General features: G+C 42.3%; 1 protein-coding gene across 4 annotated transcripts in view; it reads right to left on the bottom strand.

Annotated features, from left to right (window-relative positions):
• The window catches only part of BPIFC (BPI fold containing family C), a 54,303-nt gene extending 37,882 nt beyond the window's left edge, over window positions 1-16,421 (bottom strand). For 2 of the 4 annotated variants that reach the window (XM_060166830.1, XM_060166834.1), the window contains exons 1-4: window positions 16,045-16,421; window positions 15,835-15,956; window positions 4,379-4,473; window positions 3,567-3,600 (exon numbers count right to left, since the gene is read on the bottom strand). In XM_060166830.1, coding sequence (XP_060022813.1) covers window positions 3,567-3,569 — 3 coding nt within the window. In that variant the 5' untranslated portion in view covers window positions 3,570-3,600; window positions 4,379-4,473; window positions 15,835-15,956; window positions 16,045-16,421. The remainder of the gene's footprint in view (window positions 1-3,566; window positions 3,601-4,378; window positions 4,474-15,834; window positions 15,957-16,044) is intronic. The other 2 variants (XM_060166831.1, XM_060166832.1) reach the window with 2 other exon arrangements.
• Window positions 16,422-16,762: the final 341 nt, after the last annotated feature.

Here is a 16,762-nt window from a genome sequence, read left to right as displayed (position 1 = left end):
AGCAACAGTGACATAGGTTTCTTTTAATGAGACTCACAGCTGAGTGAGTAATACATTTACAGGCCTTGTTTCTAGTTCTGGGAGTTTACAAGCTGGGTGAGCTATCCTTACTGCATTCACACAGATACCCATGGAGTTAACACACAAACATGAAACAAATCAGGGAAGCATTTGTGGGTGTGGTCAGGGAAGAGGAAGCTGTAGGAGCTGTGCATTTAGACAGAGCAAGGAGTCAGGCCAGCTGGGCAGGGAAGGATGCATAGAGGGGCTGGGACTCAGGAGCAGTCTAGATGAAGGCAAAGGTCATTGTAGGAGGGGTGTGTGTGTGAGAGACACACACACAGAGAGAGAGAGAGAGAGAGAGAGAGAGAGAGAGAGAGAGAGAGAGTGTGAGCGTCTGTGCTTGGCCAAGATAAGCAAGAAGTTTGATAAAGGGGTTTGTGTGTGCTCTCGGGTAAGGCCAGAGAGGTAGGAAAGGGATAATGCAGACGAAGAGGTGTTCCAGAGAATTTATTTGGAAGGAGCAGAGCAGTCTGGTCAAGGGAGGGAGTGTCCGAGTAGGGCTATTGCTAGCCTATCTTGCGCTTTTGTGTGAAATGAGAAAAGGTGCCCTCTGGAGATATACCAGCCTCTGGCACAAAGTGGGGCCAGAAGAAAGTGTTCTAGGAAAATCCCACACTAGTGTATCCAGCCTGGTGGGGAGAGAAAAGGAGGCTCCACTCATCCCTTGTGTCGGCATTTTGTCTAGCGCACAAGCTGCCCCACTCGTTCAGTGGACCTATGCTCAGACTGGTGAATGCTCATGAGGGCGTTTTGCTAGACGGCCATGAGGTTGAGAATTAGGGTCTTGACGTGTCTGTTCTGTAGTTCATGAATCCATCTTCAGGTGTGAGAAGAGGCTGGCTCAGTCAACCTGTTTACATTTCTCACTTGATCTCCCAGAAGCCTCCTCCGTATAATCCCGCCCCCTGCCCATCCCTGTCCAGACAAGTTCCCAAACTCACCCCATGTTTCCTGACTAATATCCATGCTTATGCTGTTCCCTTTTACTCAGGCCTGCAGAAACCCTGTGCATCCTTAAGGTCCATTGTAACCATAGCCTTCTTTCTGAAGCCATTTCTGACTTCCCTAAGCTAATCTCATTTCCTTCTGAACCCTCAGTCAAAATATATATTTATTCACACGTCTATGTTTATTTTTTACTTATTGTCAGTCTCCCCTACCAGAATGTAAGTGCCATGAGGGCAAAGGACTCATCAGGTTTGGAGGTTTTAGAGCCTGGCTTGCTTGGTGTCTTGGACACAGTGAGTGATTGATAAGTCCTGGTAGAAGGAATCAATGAATCATAAGTAAAGGAATAGCCCTCATTTCACTCTACATTATATTATGGTTCTTTGCAGAGGTGGTTAACAGAGCACTTATGCACTAGCGGGGCACATTTACCCATCAGAACAGATGTTGGCCACAGTTCTGGAGCAGGATCGGAGAGGTTAGGTACCGGATCGTGGGCAGCACAGAGGAAGTCTTGGAGGGGTGGCCAGTGTGGCTGGCCTACGCTGGGGGCTGGGGTGGGGGACTCTGAGTAGTGACTACTTACTATTAGATACTGAGGTCTTTCAATATTTTAAAACTGCTATGGCCTTATGCATTCAGTGTGATGTCTCAGCTCTATGGAGTTGGTTTGGGTAATAAAGGACAGTCTACAGGAAGAAGCTGGGCAGCCTCAGGGTGAAGACAACACTGAGGAATGAGAGTGAGAGCTGAGGGGAAGGAATTCCAGTAGGAGAGGAGGGTCTCTGATCAAGCAACGAGTAATCTGAGGGCTGGAGGAAATGTGAGGAGTGGGATAAACAAGTGTGAAGTCCTCCACATTCTGGGAGGCAGGGTGAGATCAACAACACCTTATACTCAGAATGGATGCAGAAGTTAGGTCCAGTTTGCATCTGTTCTAGGCCTTCCTTGATCCTTTAGTTGTCCTGGGAGTGGTCCAGGGTCCTTGAGAGGGGGATAGGTAGAGATGGATGGGATTGTGGGAGTGAGAGGAACACTCCTGGGGCTTAGATTAGTGGCTATTTACCAACTGGTATAGAAGTATTTCCACGTTTTAACAAATGGTGAGCCATACTGATGTGTAGTCATGCTAATATCACTGTAGGCAAAGAATTGTAAATGGATGTGTCCTGCCTAGGCAGGCATAAGAGAGAAATTCTTTATTGAAGTATAGTTGATTTACCATATTGTGTTAGTTTCAGGTGTACAGCAAAGCGATTCAGTTATATATATATATATATATATATATATATATATATATATGATTATTTTCCATTATAGGTTATCACAAGAGGGGGATTTTTTAAAAGAGGAAAATATTTTCAGAGTAGTGGAAAGCAATGGGAAAGAATGTTAGACCAAAAAGTCTATATCCATTAGACTGTATGCAAAGTAAGGTAGAAATTATGTCTCTGCCTGGCATATATCAATAAATATTTGCTAACTGACCAACCGACTGGCTTACGAGATTCTGGTGAACTAAGGAAGGTTCTAGAAAATGTTGAAAGAAATGAGAAAACCAAACCATCATATAAATAGCTCTCCATTTCTACAGTGAAAAAGCACAATAAACCAAAGCAGAGGTATCACTTGTGAATGGAACAACAATTAAAATAATAAGTTTGTATTTCTTCACCATTCACAAAACTCACGACAATACTATCATCCTCCCCCCATTTTAGACATGTGGACACAGAAGCTTAGAGAGTCCAAATGACCTGTCCAAGATCACATAATAAGTCAGACTCTTGGGAATCAAACCTGTTCTTTTGGCTCTTAATTCTAGTGTTTATGGTTTTCTTTCATTTAATGACTTGATAGTACTAGATTTTTCATTTTAATCTGGGAATTTTAAATAGGAGTTGCTTGATGCCATCTTATATGTGGAAAAATTCATTAAGCATCTGGAAAATTTCAAGCATCAAAGTGCAAATCCCTTTGTATTTTCTTGGGTACGAATGGAGTTTTAAATTCCCTTCCAGCAGCGAAAAACCTGTTTTCACTTCTTGGTTAAAGGAAGTTTCTGAAGTGGTCTGCTTTGATGGAGATCCAGGAACTCAAAACTGCACATAGAAAACACATATTTTTCCTCTAGAAATTTTATGAGTGAATAAAATTACTGGGCTCTAAACGGACGGATTGAATGTAATTGTCAGTTGAATTGTTTGGGTAGGATGATAATTTATGGGCAGGGGAGGAATAGAAACTTGTCAAGCCAGGAGATGACTCCTAAAAGGTTAGGTAATTTGGCGGACAAGTAAGGGCAGGGTAAGTTGCCTGTTAAAAGAAGGAATCCAAGATGATTTAAAAACCTGCTAGCAAGTTACCTATTTCGTTGCTTCTGAGGAATTGCTTCTTTCCAATATTCGAAACCTGAGAAGTCACTGCATTGCCATACCAATGTTCAGACAGAATAACACTTGTAAATTACTTGGCTCTTACTTGAGCCATTTTGATGACCGGAAATAAGAACACTCAAGTACAACTCAGAAAATTGCTGAGACAGATCAACTTACCATTACCACTTATGAAGGAGAGCTTTGACAGACTCTGGAAAAATTAAGAAGGACTGATGAATGAATGAAATGTAGCCTTTAAAATAGAGGCAAAGTTTGAGAAATTAAATTCAATTGGTTTAAAGAAGCCTAGTCTATAAGAATATTCCAACCTAACAGTTAAGACAAATAATAGCATTGGTAAAATGTCTATATCAACAGGTATGGAATATGGGCAGAAGTGGAGAATATTTCAAGGGATTCAGCACACACATCTGATGTTATACCAAGATCTCTAATGACAAGGGCCTTGAAAATTTACACCAAGTCTTCCCTCACCCCCCAAACTCTATACTTAACACAAACAAGTTAAACAATTCAGGCAGATGGGAAGGTCCTTTGCTTGGCAGGATCTAGGTCACTGATATGGTTTAAGACCTGGTCCCAAAGCACAGAGATCACAGCGGTTCCTTAATCTGAACCACACCAGTTGAGAGACAAGTGTGAATTTTCTGTGCTGGGTGCCCCACTGGAATGGAGGCAAAAATAAGTCCAGACTACTGAGCAACACTTTTAACACTGCTGAAGGATGCAAAACTAAACATGTAGTCCAAACCAACTCTTGTTTCTTTCTTAGAGCTGTTAGTCTTCTGTGTGAGTGACATAAAAAAGAAATAAAACAGAAAAACCTAGGCAGACAAAAATAATTCAGGATACGTGACAGGGGGCTGTTCAAGGTGTCCTACCAGATCTGGGTCATCTCCAGCAGCAAGGTAATTCCCGTTGGGAGACTGTGCAGTGGCAGAGACCTGAAGTTTGTTCATGATTCTTACCTCAAGCAGAGGAAGTATCCAAAGCCGGGGAGCACCTTTGATTCCCTCTGCCTTTGAAATCGATGTGCTTTCCACTTGAGGCTTGAACTCAGCTGCTGCAAAGACAAGATAATTAAGTCTAAATCATCTAGGGGTGGATTTTTTTAAAAAGCCTCTTTCAAAATGTGACACATAATTGCTTCACTTCAATTACCCAATGACTTGAATGAATACTTCAGTCTCTACCTAGATGAGAAAACAATGCCACCTATGCAATAATTATCTCTCTAACACACACACACACACACACACACACACACACACACACACAGAGACACATACACACACACAAACTTGTGAAATTTTTATGGCTACGTCACCAGAATGCTTAAGTTAAGAATTCCAATGTATTGAAAAAGGTGTTAAATTGTATTGAATTGGGAAAGGAAGAACTTTCCTCTCTGGGATAGGAAGCCAGTTTCCCTCGGTCAGGGTGCCTGCAGTTGGTGGTGCCACTACTGCCCAAAATACCTTTTGGATTTTTGGTGGATCAGATTCATTCTGAAAGCATGAGGCTTGATAGCCACGCCGACCTAGTTACCATCTTTATCTTTCAGGGTAGGACCAGAGATGGCATTTCTAAGCGTCTGCTCCTTTTCAGGTTATTAATGACTTCCTCTCCCAGAATTCCTTTGAAAGCAGTTTAGGTGGGTTCATCAACTATTATGGAACTTGATGTCTTTAGTCTCTAAATGCCATCCCCACTCCCATCCCCCATGTTTTAGTCATTGAACTTTAGATGGCCAGGGATCTGATTACATGAAGTATCTGAGGTCTTAAATTTACAATTTAAGATAGGGTGATCAACTTCCTGGTTTTCCCAGGATGTAGGATTTTCGGTACTAAAACCAGGAGAGTTCAGGGAACCTAGGTAGAACAACAGGTATGTTTGCTTGGCATTGTCCATACTTCAGACAGCTTTACAGGTTTCTCATCTAGTGTACCTCCAGTTATATATACCTGTTTAACCTCAGTTTTCTTAAGGGTAAAGTGGGGATAAAATTAGTATCTACCTTGATAGGTGCTGGTGGAAAAAAGATACAGATAACTGTCTTAGTCTGTTTGGGCTGCTATCAAACTATCACAGGCCAGTCTAAACTAAGCTAAATGTATAAGCTAAGACGACATAGCTTATATATAACAGATTTATTGCTCACTGTTCTGGAAGCTGGGAAGTCCAAGATCAAGGAGTCAGCATGGTCACGTCTTGGTTAGGACCCTCGTCCTGATTCATAGCCAGATCCACTGGCTGTGTCCTCACATAGTGGAAGGAGCTCGGGGTCTCTCTGGGGCCTCTTTTACAAGGCATTAATCCCCCAAACCCCACCTACTAATACCATCACCTTTGGGGTTAAGATTTCAGCATATGAATTTTGAAGGGACACAAACATTCAGACCATAACAATAACCTAGGAGAATGTGCTTTTAAACTGTAAAGTGCTATAAAATCTTTATTTATTAGTATGTGGCCATATCAATGGTGATAGGAGCCTGAAGACACTCTCCTCATAGAATCATTTATTGTCAGTCATCTCAGTCATCATAGATTAATTCATTCATTAAATCCACAAATACTGGGCACCTACTAAGTACAAGTTCCTCTTCAGTAAAAAAGATAGAATTCATATCCACATGGAGTTTATCTTCTAGCAGATGGAGATATAAAATAAACAAACAACAAGACAAACCAAAATGTGTAGATTGTCACGTGCTATGAAGGAAATAAGGGAATGTAGTTGATGGGGTGGTCTTGTAATTGGTAGGGTGATGTAACTGGGGGAGAAGTGCTTCTTCTGTTAGGATGGGCCAGGAAGGCTTCTCTGAGGAGGTATATCTGAGCTGAGATCTGAGCATTAGAAGCCAGGCAGGCAAAGCCCTGAAGGGAATAGGGTGGAGGGAACAGCAAAGGTGGGCCAGTGTGTCTGGAATGTAGCAAGAGCAGAAATAACGATATTAGACATCTACATGGCTGCATCAGGTGGGTAGTTGGAGTTCCCGGGAGAGGTCAGCTGGAAATATGAATTTCCAAGTCATCATGCTAGAGGTGGAATTAAAGCCACAGAAGTGGTGAGATCATCTGAGGCAGTTTCCCGTGGTGCTTGTGCTACAGGAGGGGTGCGGGATAATTTCAGGTGATACACAGATAAACACTTGATGTTGTATTGTGATTATTTTTAATGTATTAGAAAAAAAACACACCAGAACCAGACATGGAAGAAGATGAATGACATGACACAGCACATGGAAAAAAATTCATAAAGTACCTCTAAATATTTCTGTCTTTTCCTCTGAGTCTTCCCTGAGCGGCAGCATCACCTTCTCCCCTCTTCTCTCCCTCTTCTCTCTCTCTGTCTCTGTCTCATCTCTCCTCCCCAGAGCAGCTTCTTACCTCTACCTTCCTCCCCTGCTCCCCTACTTCTCTCCCACCCCCTTTTCTTTTCTCGGTCAGAAATAGCTCTTGCCCAGCCTCCTGTTTCCATCTCATACTCATTAACCAGCTGCATAAGAATCTGCTCGACTTAAAAGGACGCTGAAAATTGTAAAATAACAGTATCTTTTTCTGATGTAAATATTAATTTTTCTTTTTGGCACAAAAGGCCTGAAAGTCCAACCACATCTTGGTGAAAACCTGTCATTGGTGTGTAACTTAGGACTTTGGGCACAGGATTTCAGGAGAAATCTTGGGAAGGGTGGCCTGGATGAAGGAGAGGGGAGAGGATTTAAAATGGTGGGGGGACCCCATCCTGCAGTCCTTGAGAGCTCTGGCCTCACATGGACCTGCCCTGCCCACCCCAACTCTGGGATCTTGGGCAATTTACTTCTTTCCTTTGAGTTTCAGAGAATCTTCTGTAAAAGTGGGGATCACATTTACTTTGAAGAGTCATTATAAAAATTAAACTAAGTGAACTAGCACATATTAAATTTTTCCTACAGTGTCAATAAATTAGATGCATTATTACTTGTATTTCCCCATTACTATTTTCAATTAATAATTTAAAAGATATTTTAAACAACTTTTATTTTAAAGAAATGTACAAAGTTTAATTTTCATGATATTTACTTTTTACATTTACCCTCTATTTGGAAATTAACAAAAGTTTTCCCTTTATATAGCTTTTCCTTTCAAACAAATTTACATACACTTTAAGATTTGGGTTGACTTATGGGGAAAAATAAATAATTAGTACAGCTCATGTGGGACACGGGATAATTTTGGGAAAAGGTGCTCAGATAATTGAAGTTTAAGAAACAAAGATAGAAGAAGAGATTACAGCTGGTCTGTTTTATCTTATTTGAAAGGGGTCTTAGAAATCAACTCAAGCCTTACTTTCTGTTCAAGGAATTGTTTTCAGGTAAATTTGGCAAATTTGTCATTAAAAACAACAAAAGCTGGGCTTCCCTGGTGGCACAGTGGTTGAGAGTCCGCCTGCCGATGCAGGGGACACGGGTTCGTGCCCCGGTCCGGGAAGATCCCACATGCCACGGAGCGGCTGGGCCCATGAGCCATGGCCGCCGAGCCTGCACGTCCGGAACCTGTGCTCCGCAACGGGAGAGGCCGCAACAGTGAGAGGCCCGCGTACAGCAAAAAAAAAAAAAAAAAAAAAAAAAGCCAGCAGCACTATATCCAGTTGCGTTATTTATTTTAGTTTTAGTTTTTCAGATTTAATTAAAGATTTGCTGGGAACTCCTACTTATCCAGCCTACTCACGATGATAATCTAGAATGCAAGCTTAATTATTTCACTTATTAACGGCTGACAGTACATCAGTCTCTGCAGATCAAGGGGGTACCTTTAATTAATACTCCAAAAGAAAAATTATAATCAACTAGCTAGAATCTTCATTAAAGAAAGATACAGGAACGGAGCATCCTAGTTCTTGGTTTCTAGAATGTCTGGGCTATTCCTGTATAGAAAGAAGCTATCTGAATATAAGACTTTTTCTGAGCTTGGAAACAAATTGTTATTCTTTGTGGGAGACAAAAGTGCAAGGGAACAGGGATTCTGTGTATACGAGGGGATGAGCCAGATAAAGCAGTTTTAGGGCAAAAAATACTGTGAATTCCCATCCCTCACCATCCCCTAACATTTTGTATTGATGAAATCTGGTTAAAAGGAAACCCTGAAGAGGGATATAAGAGGTAGAGAAAAATAAGAGCTAACATTTATTGAGTGTTTGTTATGCTCTGGGCATCATCTGTATTTGAACTCATTAAATCCCCACCAAGACTGTTCGAGGTAATAATATTATTTCCATTTTATAGATAAGGAAACCGAGAGGTTAAGTAATTTTGCCTAAGTTTAGGCATCACAGCTAGTTTGTGGAGCCAGGATTCAGGACCCAGGTGTTCCATTTCTGGGAGTCTAGGAACCACTATTGTTAAGATTACTTTTATGGTTAAGATTACTTTTATGGTTAAGTTACTTTTGGGAGGCTCTTAACCACTATGCTAAGCTGCCTGTTTTAGGAAGGTCACAAAAGGGCAACCCACAGTCTAGGGGATGTGGAAGGTGAGGAGAGAGAAGGATGCTGTTGCTAGGCAACACATCTGGTTTTCTGAGCTGCTAATTGAATCTGAGTAACATAGATATATGTGTTTGTTTGAAATTGCTAGATTATTACTGACCAGAGGAAACTGCCTGGAATTAGTGTAGTTCTTGAGAGAGAGCAGTGATTCTACAGTTCGCTCTGGAAGGGCTAGGGAGACATCAGGCAGAATCACCCTATTGCCTGGCAGCATTTCTCCCTCTCTTCCCAGCTCGGTCCCAGGCCATACGCCCCTGATGTCTGTGTGATGACGTTTCTGGGTGGGCACTGATGACTGACTCAGACCATGGCCTCTCCCACCAATCACACTCTGGAATGGTTTATGGCAGTGACTCCCTCCTGGTTTTGAAAAATAAACAACCCCACTTACCCACTGAACCTTCACTTATTGTTGGTTATTTAAAAGGGAGTTACTTTTTATTTTTTGCAGTTCAAAGTGAATTTAAATTCATGCTAAAATTTAAATGTACTTTCCTATAACTTTTATGAGACATGAGAAATCTTGTGGAACCAAGAGAGTGTGATACATCTCTGAAATGTCTGAGAATCACTGGTGTGAGCCCAATTCCACGAGACAAGGATTTCCCTACCTTGGCGCTATTGACATTTCGGTCGCATCGTTCTTTGACTTAGGGGGCTGTCCTGTGTATTGTAGGATGTTTAGCAGCATCCCTGGTCTATACCCTGATGTTAGCACCACTCCCTCTTACCCGAATGGTAACAAAAATGTCTCCAGACTATGCCAAGTGTCCCCTGATGGGCCTTCACTGAGAACCGAGAAAGTAAAGTATATTATTCTGTCTAGCTCTTGCAGTAGAAAATGTCACTCCTCCTAAGGATCAGATTCTAGTAGTCCTAATAACACTTTTGTTAATTACCCAATAAATATGTGAATAACATTCTCTTGGTAAAAGATTCAAACAATACTGAAGTTTACAGATCTAACGGTGAAAATCCTCAAGGTCCCCCACCCGCCTTGTCCCTACCTCCTGTGTGCGTCCACTTAGTTTGCTTTCCAAGGACATTTTTCTTTCTTTCTTTCAATACATTCCAGACATCTTCATCTGGTCCATGGATAGATTCTTAATCATTTCAACAACTACTGAAGATGTTTTTTTCTAACTTGTATGGCTCTCATTTCAACTCACAACATTTTGAAAAGCCCATTTCAATTTCTCACCAAGCACAGCTACCTCAAAAGTCTTTTCTAAGTGTTAGAAAAACCCAGAACAACCACGGCAAGAACACATGGCATAAACCAGTGGTTCCCAAAGTGTGGTTTCATAGTAGCATCATCTGGAAACCATTAGAAATGCAAATTCTCAAGCTCCTGTCCAGACTTGCTAAATTAGAAACTCTGGAGATGGGATTCAGCAATCCGTGTTTTAAAAAGCCCTCCAGGTAATTCTGAGACACCCTAAAGGGCAAGAACTATGGGTATGTAGATTAAAGCTCAAGATTCAAGAAAGTGGATTGGATTTGTAAGAAAACAGCGAAACTGAGGCCAACCTGACTTTCTCTGGTAGAGACAGAATGAGGATCTTACTCTTCCAAACAGATATATGAAGAACTCAGAGATAAGCATGGATATCTTTATGTCATTCTGAATCTTGCTTAACCAGCCCTCACATTGGAGCTGGGGGTCGAGTGCTGTTGAAGATGGATAAGACCTGCCTTTTCCCCTTGAGAAACTCGTAACCTAGGATTGGAGAAAGCCTGGTGCACAAATAATTGCACTATGATGGGATGGTTAACATTGAAAAGGATGTTCCAAGTGCTCTCAGAACAAAAGGAAGGAGCAACACACTCTGCTTAAAAGAAGGGTAGGAAAGGTTTCCAGGTAGAAGGATAAGCTTGTGTAAAAGCACAGAGGCAAACTGACTTGGTGCAAGAGGATATAAAGGGGAGGAGGAGAGGCTTTTTGGAGTAGCGCAGTGTGAGTAGTCTTCAGGGATCATTGGGCAGATTGAAGAAAGAGGTTTCTAGCTAGATTATAAAGGGTTTTTGTCATGCACCGAAATTTGATTTACATTCAGAAAACAAACAGAAACTCAACAATAAGAAAACAAACAGCCTAATTAAAAGTGGGCAGAAGATCTGAACAGATACCTCACCAGAGAAGATATATAGATGGCATATAAGCATATGAAAAGATGCTTGGCATTGCCATTAGAAATTGCAAATTAAAACAATGACATACAACTATACACCTCTTAGAATGGCTAAATTTTTTTTAAAAAAACTGACAATACAAACTGATGGTGAGGATACAAAGCAGTAGGAGCTCTCATTCATTGCTGATGGGAATGAAAAATGTTTTCCACTTTGGAAAAGTCTGGTACTTTCATACAAAACTAAACCTAGTCTTACCATATGACATAGCAGTAGTATTCTTAGGTGTTTATCCTACTGATAGGAAAACTTAGGTCCACATAAAAACCTGCACAAACACAAATGTTTCTAGCAGCTTTATACACAATTGCCCCCAAATGGAAGCAACCTTCAATAGGTGGATGAATAAACTGTGGTACATCCATACAGTGGAATGCTATCCGGCATTAAAAAGAAATGAGCTATGGGGCTTCCCTGGTGGCGCAGTGGTTGAGAGTCCGCCTGCCGATGCAGGGGACACGGGTTCGTGCCCTGGTCCGGGAAGATCCCACATGCCACGGAGCGGCTGGGCCCGTGAGCCATGGCCACTGGGCCTGCATGTCTGGAGCCTGTGCTCTGCAACGGGAGAGACCACAGCGGTGAGAGGCCCGCGTACCGCAAAAAAAACCAAAAAAACAAAACAACAAAAAAAGAAATGAGCTATGAAGCCACAAAAAGACATGGATTAATTTTACATGCATATTGCTAAGTGAAAGAAGCATGTCATGAAGCCATAAAATGCTACATACATAATTGATTCCAATTATATGATATTCTGGAAAAAGCAAAACTCAAGAGATGGTAAAGAGGTCAGTAATTTCCAGGGGTTGGTGGTAGTAGAGGAGGTTGAAGCACAAACGGTTTTTTAGGTTGCTGAAAGTATTCTGTCTGATATCGTAATGGTGAAACAAGACATTAAGCATTTGTTGAAACCCATAGAACTTTACAGATCAAAGAGTAAACCTTAATATATGTAAAAAATGTATGTGTTAAAAAATCACTTAGGAGATTGAGGGATCCAGGATGGTATGCAGAATGTGACAAAAGAACCTAAATGTAGTACAAATGTGCAAAACGACCTTGCTGAAGGGGGTGGGGGAATAAGGTACGGACCTACATAACTTCAGGAGTGAATGGAGTCTGTAAGACTAAAGGCAACAGGAACTGTTGTTTAAGCACTGTACCCTAGTTAATAATGTCGTTTCCCACAGGGGTATGGGTTCACAATTCTGAAACCACTATACCTGTCCACTGGAATTGAACAATTAAGTAAATGGATGGTAGATGGTGGAGGCCAGAGGTTACAGATGAGCAAGGGAGGAGGCCAGAACTGATCCATGTGGTAATGGATTAGAGTCGAAGACATCAGAATGAACTCATGCTTAGCTTAATACAGACATAGACAGTTACGTATAGAAACAGTATACACCTGTATGTATCTCCTTGCTCTGTCAGCTGAGAAGGGCTAGAAGCAACACCAGCCCAATAGCAATGGACACACCTGGCCCCAGATCTTGGCTTCTAATACCATTTTCCAATAAAAAGGAACTAGGGTTCCTTGGGAAAATGGCTGATTCTGGGTTTGGCACAGGATATACACAAAATGATCCTGGAGCATCTTATAGTGCCAGGAAGAAAATGCTCAAAAACGGAACGAAACAAATGAAAAAAAATCCTCAATGATGTCAAATAGCCAACTGCAAGATCTCCCAATGGCCAAAGCTAGAACAATCTGGCAACAAAATAAATGGAGTAGTGTTGCACTATAAGCCAAAGTATAAAATAAATATGTCTAAATTGATATAAATAAATGACTGTATAAATAGAGAATAGACAAATCTGTGTAGAAATTAAAATGATTTATATAGATACTCAGCCCCTAAAGAGGGAGGGTATAACTCCTACTCTTTAAGTGTGGGCTCCACATTTTCATCCAAAGGGTACAATATAAAGAGGAGAAAAAGGAGTAACTTTACAGTGGAGATGCCAAGTGATCTGGGTTAACATCAAATGTGAGGAGTCATCCTGACAGCATGCACTATTGCTATGAGGGACACTATATAAAATACCTGACCAGTACTCCTCAAAACTGTCAAGGTCATAAAAAACAAGGAAAGTCTAAGAAACTGTCACAACCAAGAGGAGCCTAGGAGACATGACTACTAAATGTAATGTGACATCCTGGATGGGATCCTGGAACAGAGAGAGGACGTTAGGGAAAACCCGAGAAAATCTCAATAAAGTATGAATTTCAGTTAATAAAGATATCTATATTAATCCATTGATAGTGACAAATGTGTTATACTAATCTAAGATGTTAATAATAGGGAAAATTGGGTATGTGGTATATAAGTCTTCACAATAATTCTGTAAGTCTAAAACTGTTCTAAAATAAAACATTAAAAAAACCCTACAATATAAAAAAAGAATGTATATATGTGTATAACTCAGTCGCTTTGCTGTGCAGCAGAGATGGCACAACACTGTAAAATCAATTATACTTCAATTAAAAAAAAAGCCTGCAGAGAACCAATGAATGGATTCCCAAGGAAGAGTGACATCACCCCTTTGTAATATTCTATGAAACGGTCCATTTAAAAAAAAAGAGGGCTTCCCTGGTGGCGCAAAAAAGAAAAAAAAAATTTTTCTGAACTCTCTGAAAGTTGCAGTGCCTGTTGCTTGCAGACATTAAGGTGACATCCTGCAAAAGAGAAAAACAAATTCTCATGGAGGGAGACAGTTGAGAGACAGTTGAGAGACATATAACATTCTCATGGACGTTTGAGGTTTTTTTTTTGCGGTACGCGGCCCTCTCACTGTTATGGCCTCTCCCGCTGCGGAGCACAGGCTCCGAACGCGCAGGCTCAGCGGCCATGGCTCACGGGCCCAGTCGCTCCGCGGCATGTGGGATCTTCCCGGACCGGGGCACGAACCCGTGTCCCCTGCATCGGCAGGCGGACTCTCAACCACTGCGCCACCAGGGAAGCCCACCTTTGAGGTTTTGAAGGACTGTCCTCCAGAGTACCTTAAATCTTGGCTGTGCCTTGGACATGCTCTGGTTCTCCAGGACCCTCCTTCACTCCTGCGGTTGGATTGCTTCCTCCATCCTAGTGGTTACACTCTATTGGGCAAAGGATTGAGATGAAGATCCCAGGTGGATTAGTTTTCTATTGTTGTCCTAACAAATTACCACAGGCTTAGTAGTTTAGAACAAAAACCAAAAGGTATTATCTCACTGAATCTTTACAGAATACTCGCCTGATAATATTAGTTTTTACTATTTCATTTTTACAGGTTTATGTAGTACTAAGAGGTAGACCGTGGTAGATGGTCTCTAAAGATGGACACCATATTAGCCTTGCACTACTTCCTCCAAGAATATTATTTCTGAGAGAAATAAACTTATATCTTGCTTAGGTCACTGTTATGTCAGATCTCTGTTCAAGTAGCTAAAGCTATATCCTGACACAGCCTCCAAATATAGCCATTTTCCAGGTTCTGTGATTTCTGTCTCTGAACCATCTTCCCTGCCCATCCCATTGTCTCCATTCCCACTGTCATGCCACCAGTTCCTTCTTCTCTCAGTTACCAAGAGAGCCTCCTAACTGGGCTGGTTTCTGGTCTAATGGTTTTCAAGGCAATTCTCCTCCTAGGGGATAGGGGATATTTGGCAAAGTCTGGAGACATCTCTGGTTCTCACAACCAAAGGTGTGGTTATACTGGCGTTTTGCTGATAGACATCGGGGATGGTGCTAAATATCCTACAAGGCACAGAACAGTTCTCCACAGCAAAGGCTTGTGAGGCCCAAACGTCAACAGTGCTGAGGTTGAGAAATCCTGACCTAATACATCTCCCGTATTCCACCAGTGATAGATTCACACTTCAGATCTGACCCATGCCCCTTGTGGTACACACCTGTCAGACTCACGGCCTCTTATCGTCTTTTGTGCAGCCTTCCTACATTTGGGGAAATCCGACTATTATAAGTCACACTTCCTCAAGGGAAGAGTTCAGACCCAAAATTCCAGTCTCCTTTGCAGCCAGGTCTCAGTTTCTTCCCTCAATCAGATGCAGCCCATGAGCCTTTGATTTAGAAGTGAGCAAGGTAAGGAAACAGGCTCTTTTGGACGCTTGGCATTTTGTTGGTGTAAAAACATGTGGCATTTGAAGGTGGCCGCCATTCCTCAGCGGTTCCTGGCAGCGGTGACAGCAGCTTCCTCCAGGGTGGGGTAGGGCGGCAGCAGCAATCCCAGTCATGAGAGTTTCCTCATCAGGCCAGTTCTTCAGGGTGGTTCTGAGCGTCATTCCTGGAAGCTTAACTTGGAGTCACTTCCCCAGAATCCCCGAGCTACCCGGTATCCTTTTAATGTGTTTTTCTTCTACTTAGTCAGAGTCAGCCTCTATTGCTCAGAACTAAGAACCCCGATAGGTAAAGCCTCCCCGGCTTAAAACTCTTCAGTAGCTTCCCATACATTCTAGAATGTGTCCCATATCCTTTGCTTAGCTCGAGGCTCTTCGTTATCTGGGACATACCCACTCTGTCCATGTTGAGCCACCCTGGTCCTGTCACCCTTCCTCAATTCCATATTGCTTTGCCACTCAAGAACCCTCCTGGCACAGCAACCCTTCTCTATGTACCCCAGTCCCCAGAGCTGTTCTCGTCTCTATCACAAACAAGATACTTTTTTATGCTCTAACACAAGAGGTGATTCACCTACCTGTAAGCTCTGCACGGGTAGGCACGTGTCTTCTCAGCACCTAGGACAATAGCTGGCACAAGGCGGGTGATCCATACATACTTATTTAATGAACGAAGGTCAGTGTGGAAAAGCACTGCCACCTATTGGGAGAAACTTTATTCAACTCTTTTATGATTTGCAAAATGGTTATCATACAAGGATGAAACTTGATGATACTTTGTTCCTCACCTAAGTCATCATCCTCACCATTATTGCCAGGCCCTCTGTGGTAGCCAGACTCCCAGATGGCCCCCAATGATCCCTGTCTCTTGGTACTCAGCCCTTTGTGTTGATTCTCCCACACTGAAGGCTTGGATTGTGATCAACAGAATGTGAGTGAAGTGATGGTGTGTGACTACTGAGATGAGATTAAAGACATTGTGGCTTCTGCCTTGGTCTCTCTGGGATCGCCGGCTTTGTGGGAAGTGAGGATGTCACTGGGACACCCAAGTGGCCCGATGGGAGGTCCACGCAGTGAAAAGCCAAGGCCTCCACCAACAGTCATGTGATTGAGATACTCCAGCCCTGACCCACACCTTGACTGTAATCTCATGAGAGACCACGACACAACCAGCCAAGCCCAGCCCAAACTCCTGCACGGTAGAATCTGTGAGACAATAAATGTTTGTTGTCTTAAGCTGTTAAGCTTTGGGGTGATTGTTATGCAGCGACAGATTACTAATATACTCTTCGACACAGATCACTGACTACAAGTTGTTTTAATTTTGCTGTAAGGGGAGAAACTACCAGAGCCTGGGCTCAACCTAAGGTTTCTCAGAGCGTATGGTGCTGGAGCCGGGCACCACGGAGGCAATGGGATAAGAACCAGGTACACCTGGGCCTTGCGGAGTGGCGAGTAGTTTTGTCTGCAGCATCCCTTTCAGCGTTAACGTTCTCCTGGCACAAC

This window comes from Lagenorhynchus albirostris, chromosome 11 (genome assembly GCF_949774975.1).
Source record: "Lagenorhynchus albirostris chromosome 11, mLagAlb1.1, whole genome shotgun sequence".
Lineage (NCBI taxonomy): Eukaryota > Metazoa > Chordata > Mammalia > Artiodactyla > Delphinidae > Lagenorhynchus > Lagenorhynchus albirostris.
Note: the sequence above shows the minus strand (reverse complement) of the source record. Positions and strands in the feature narration are given on the sequence as shown.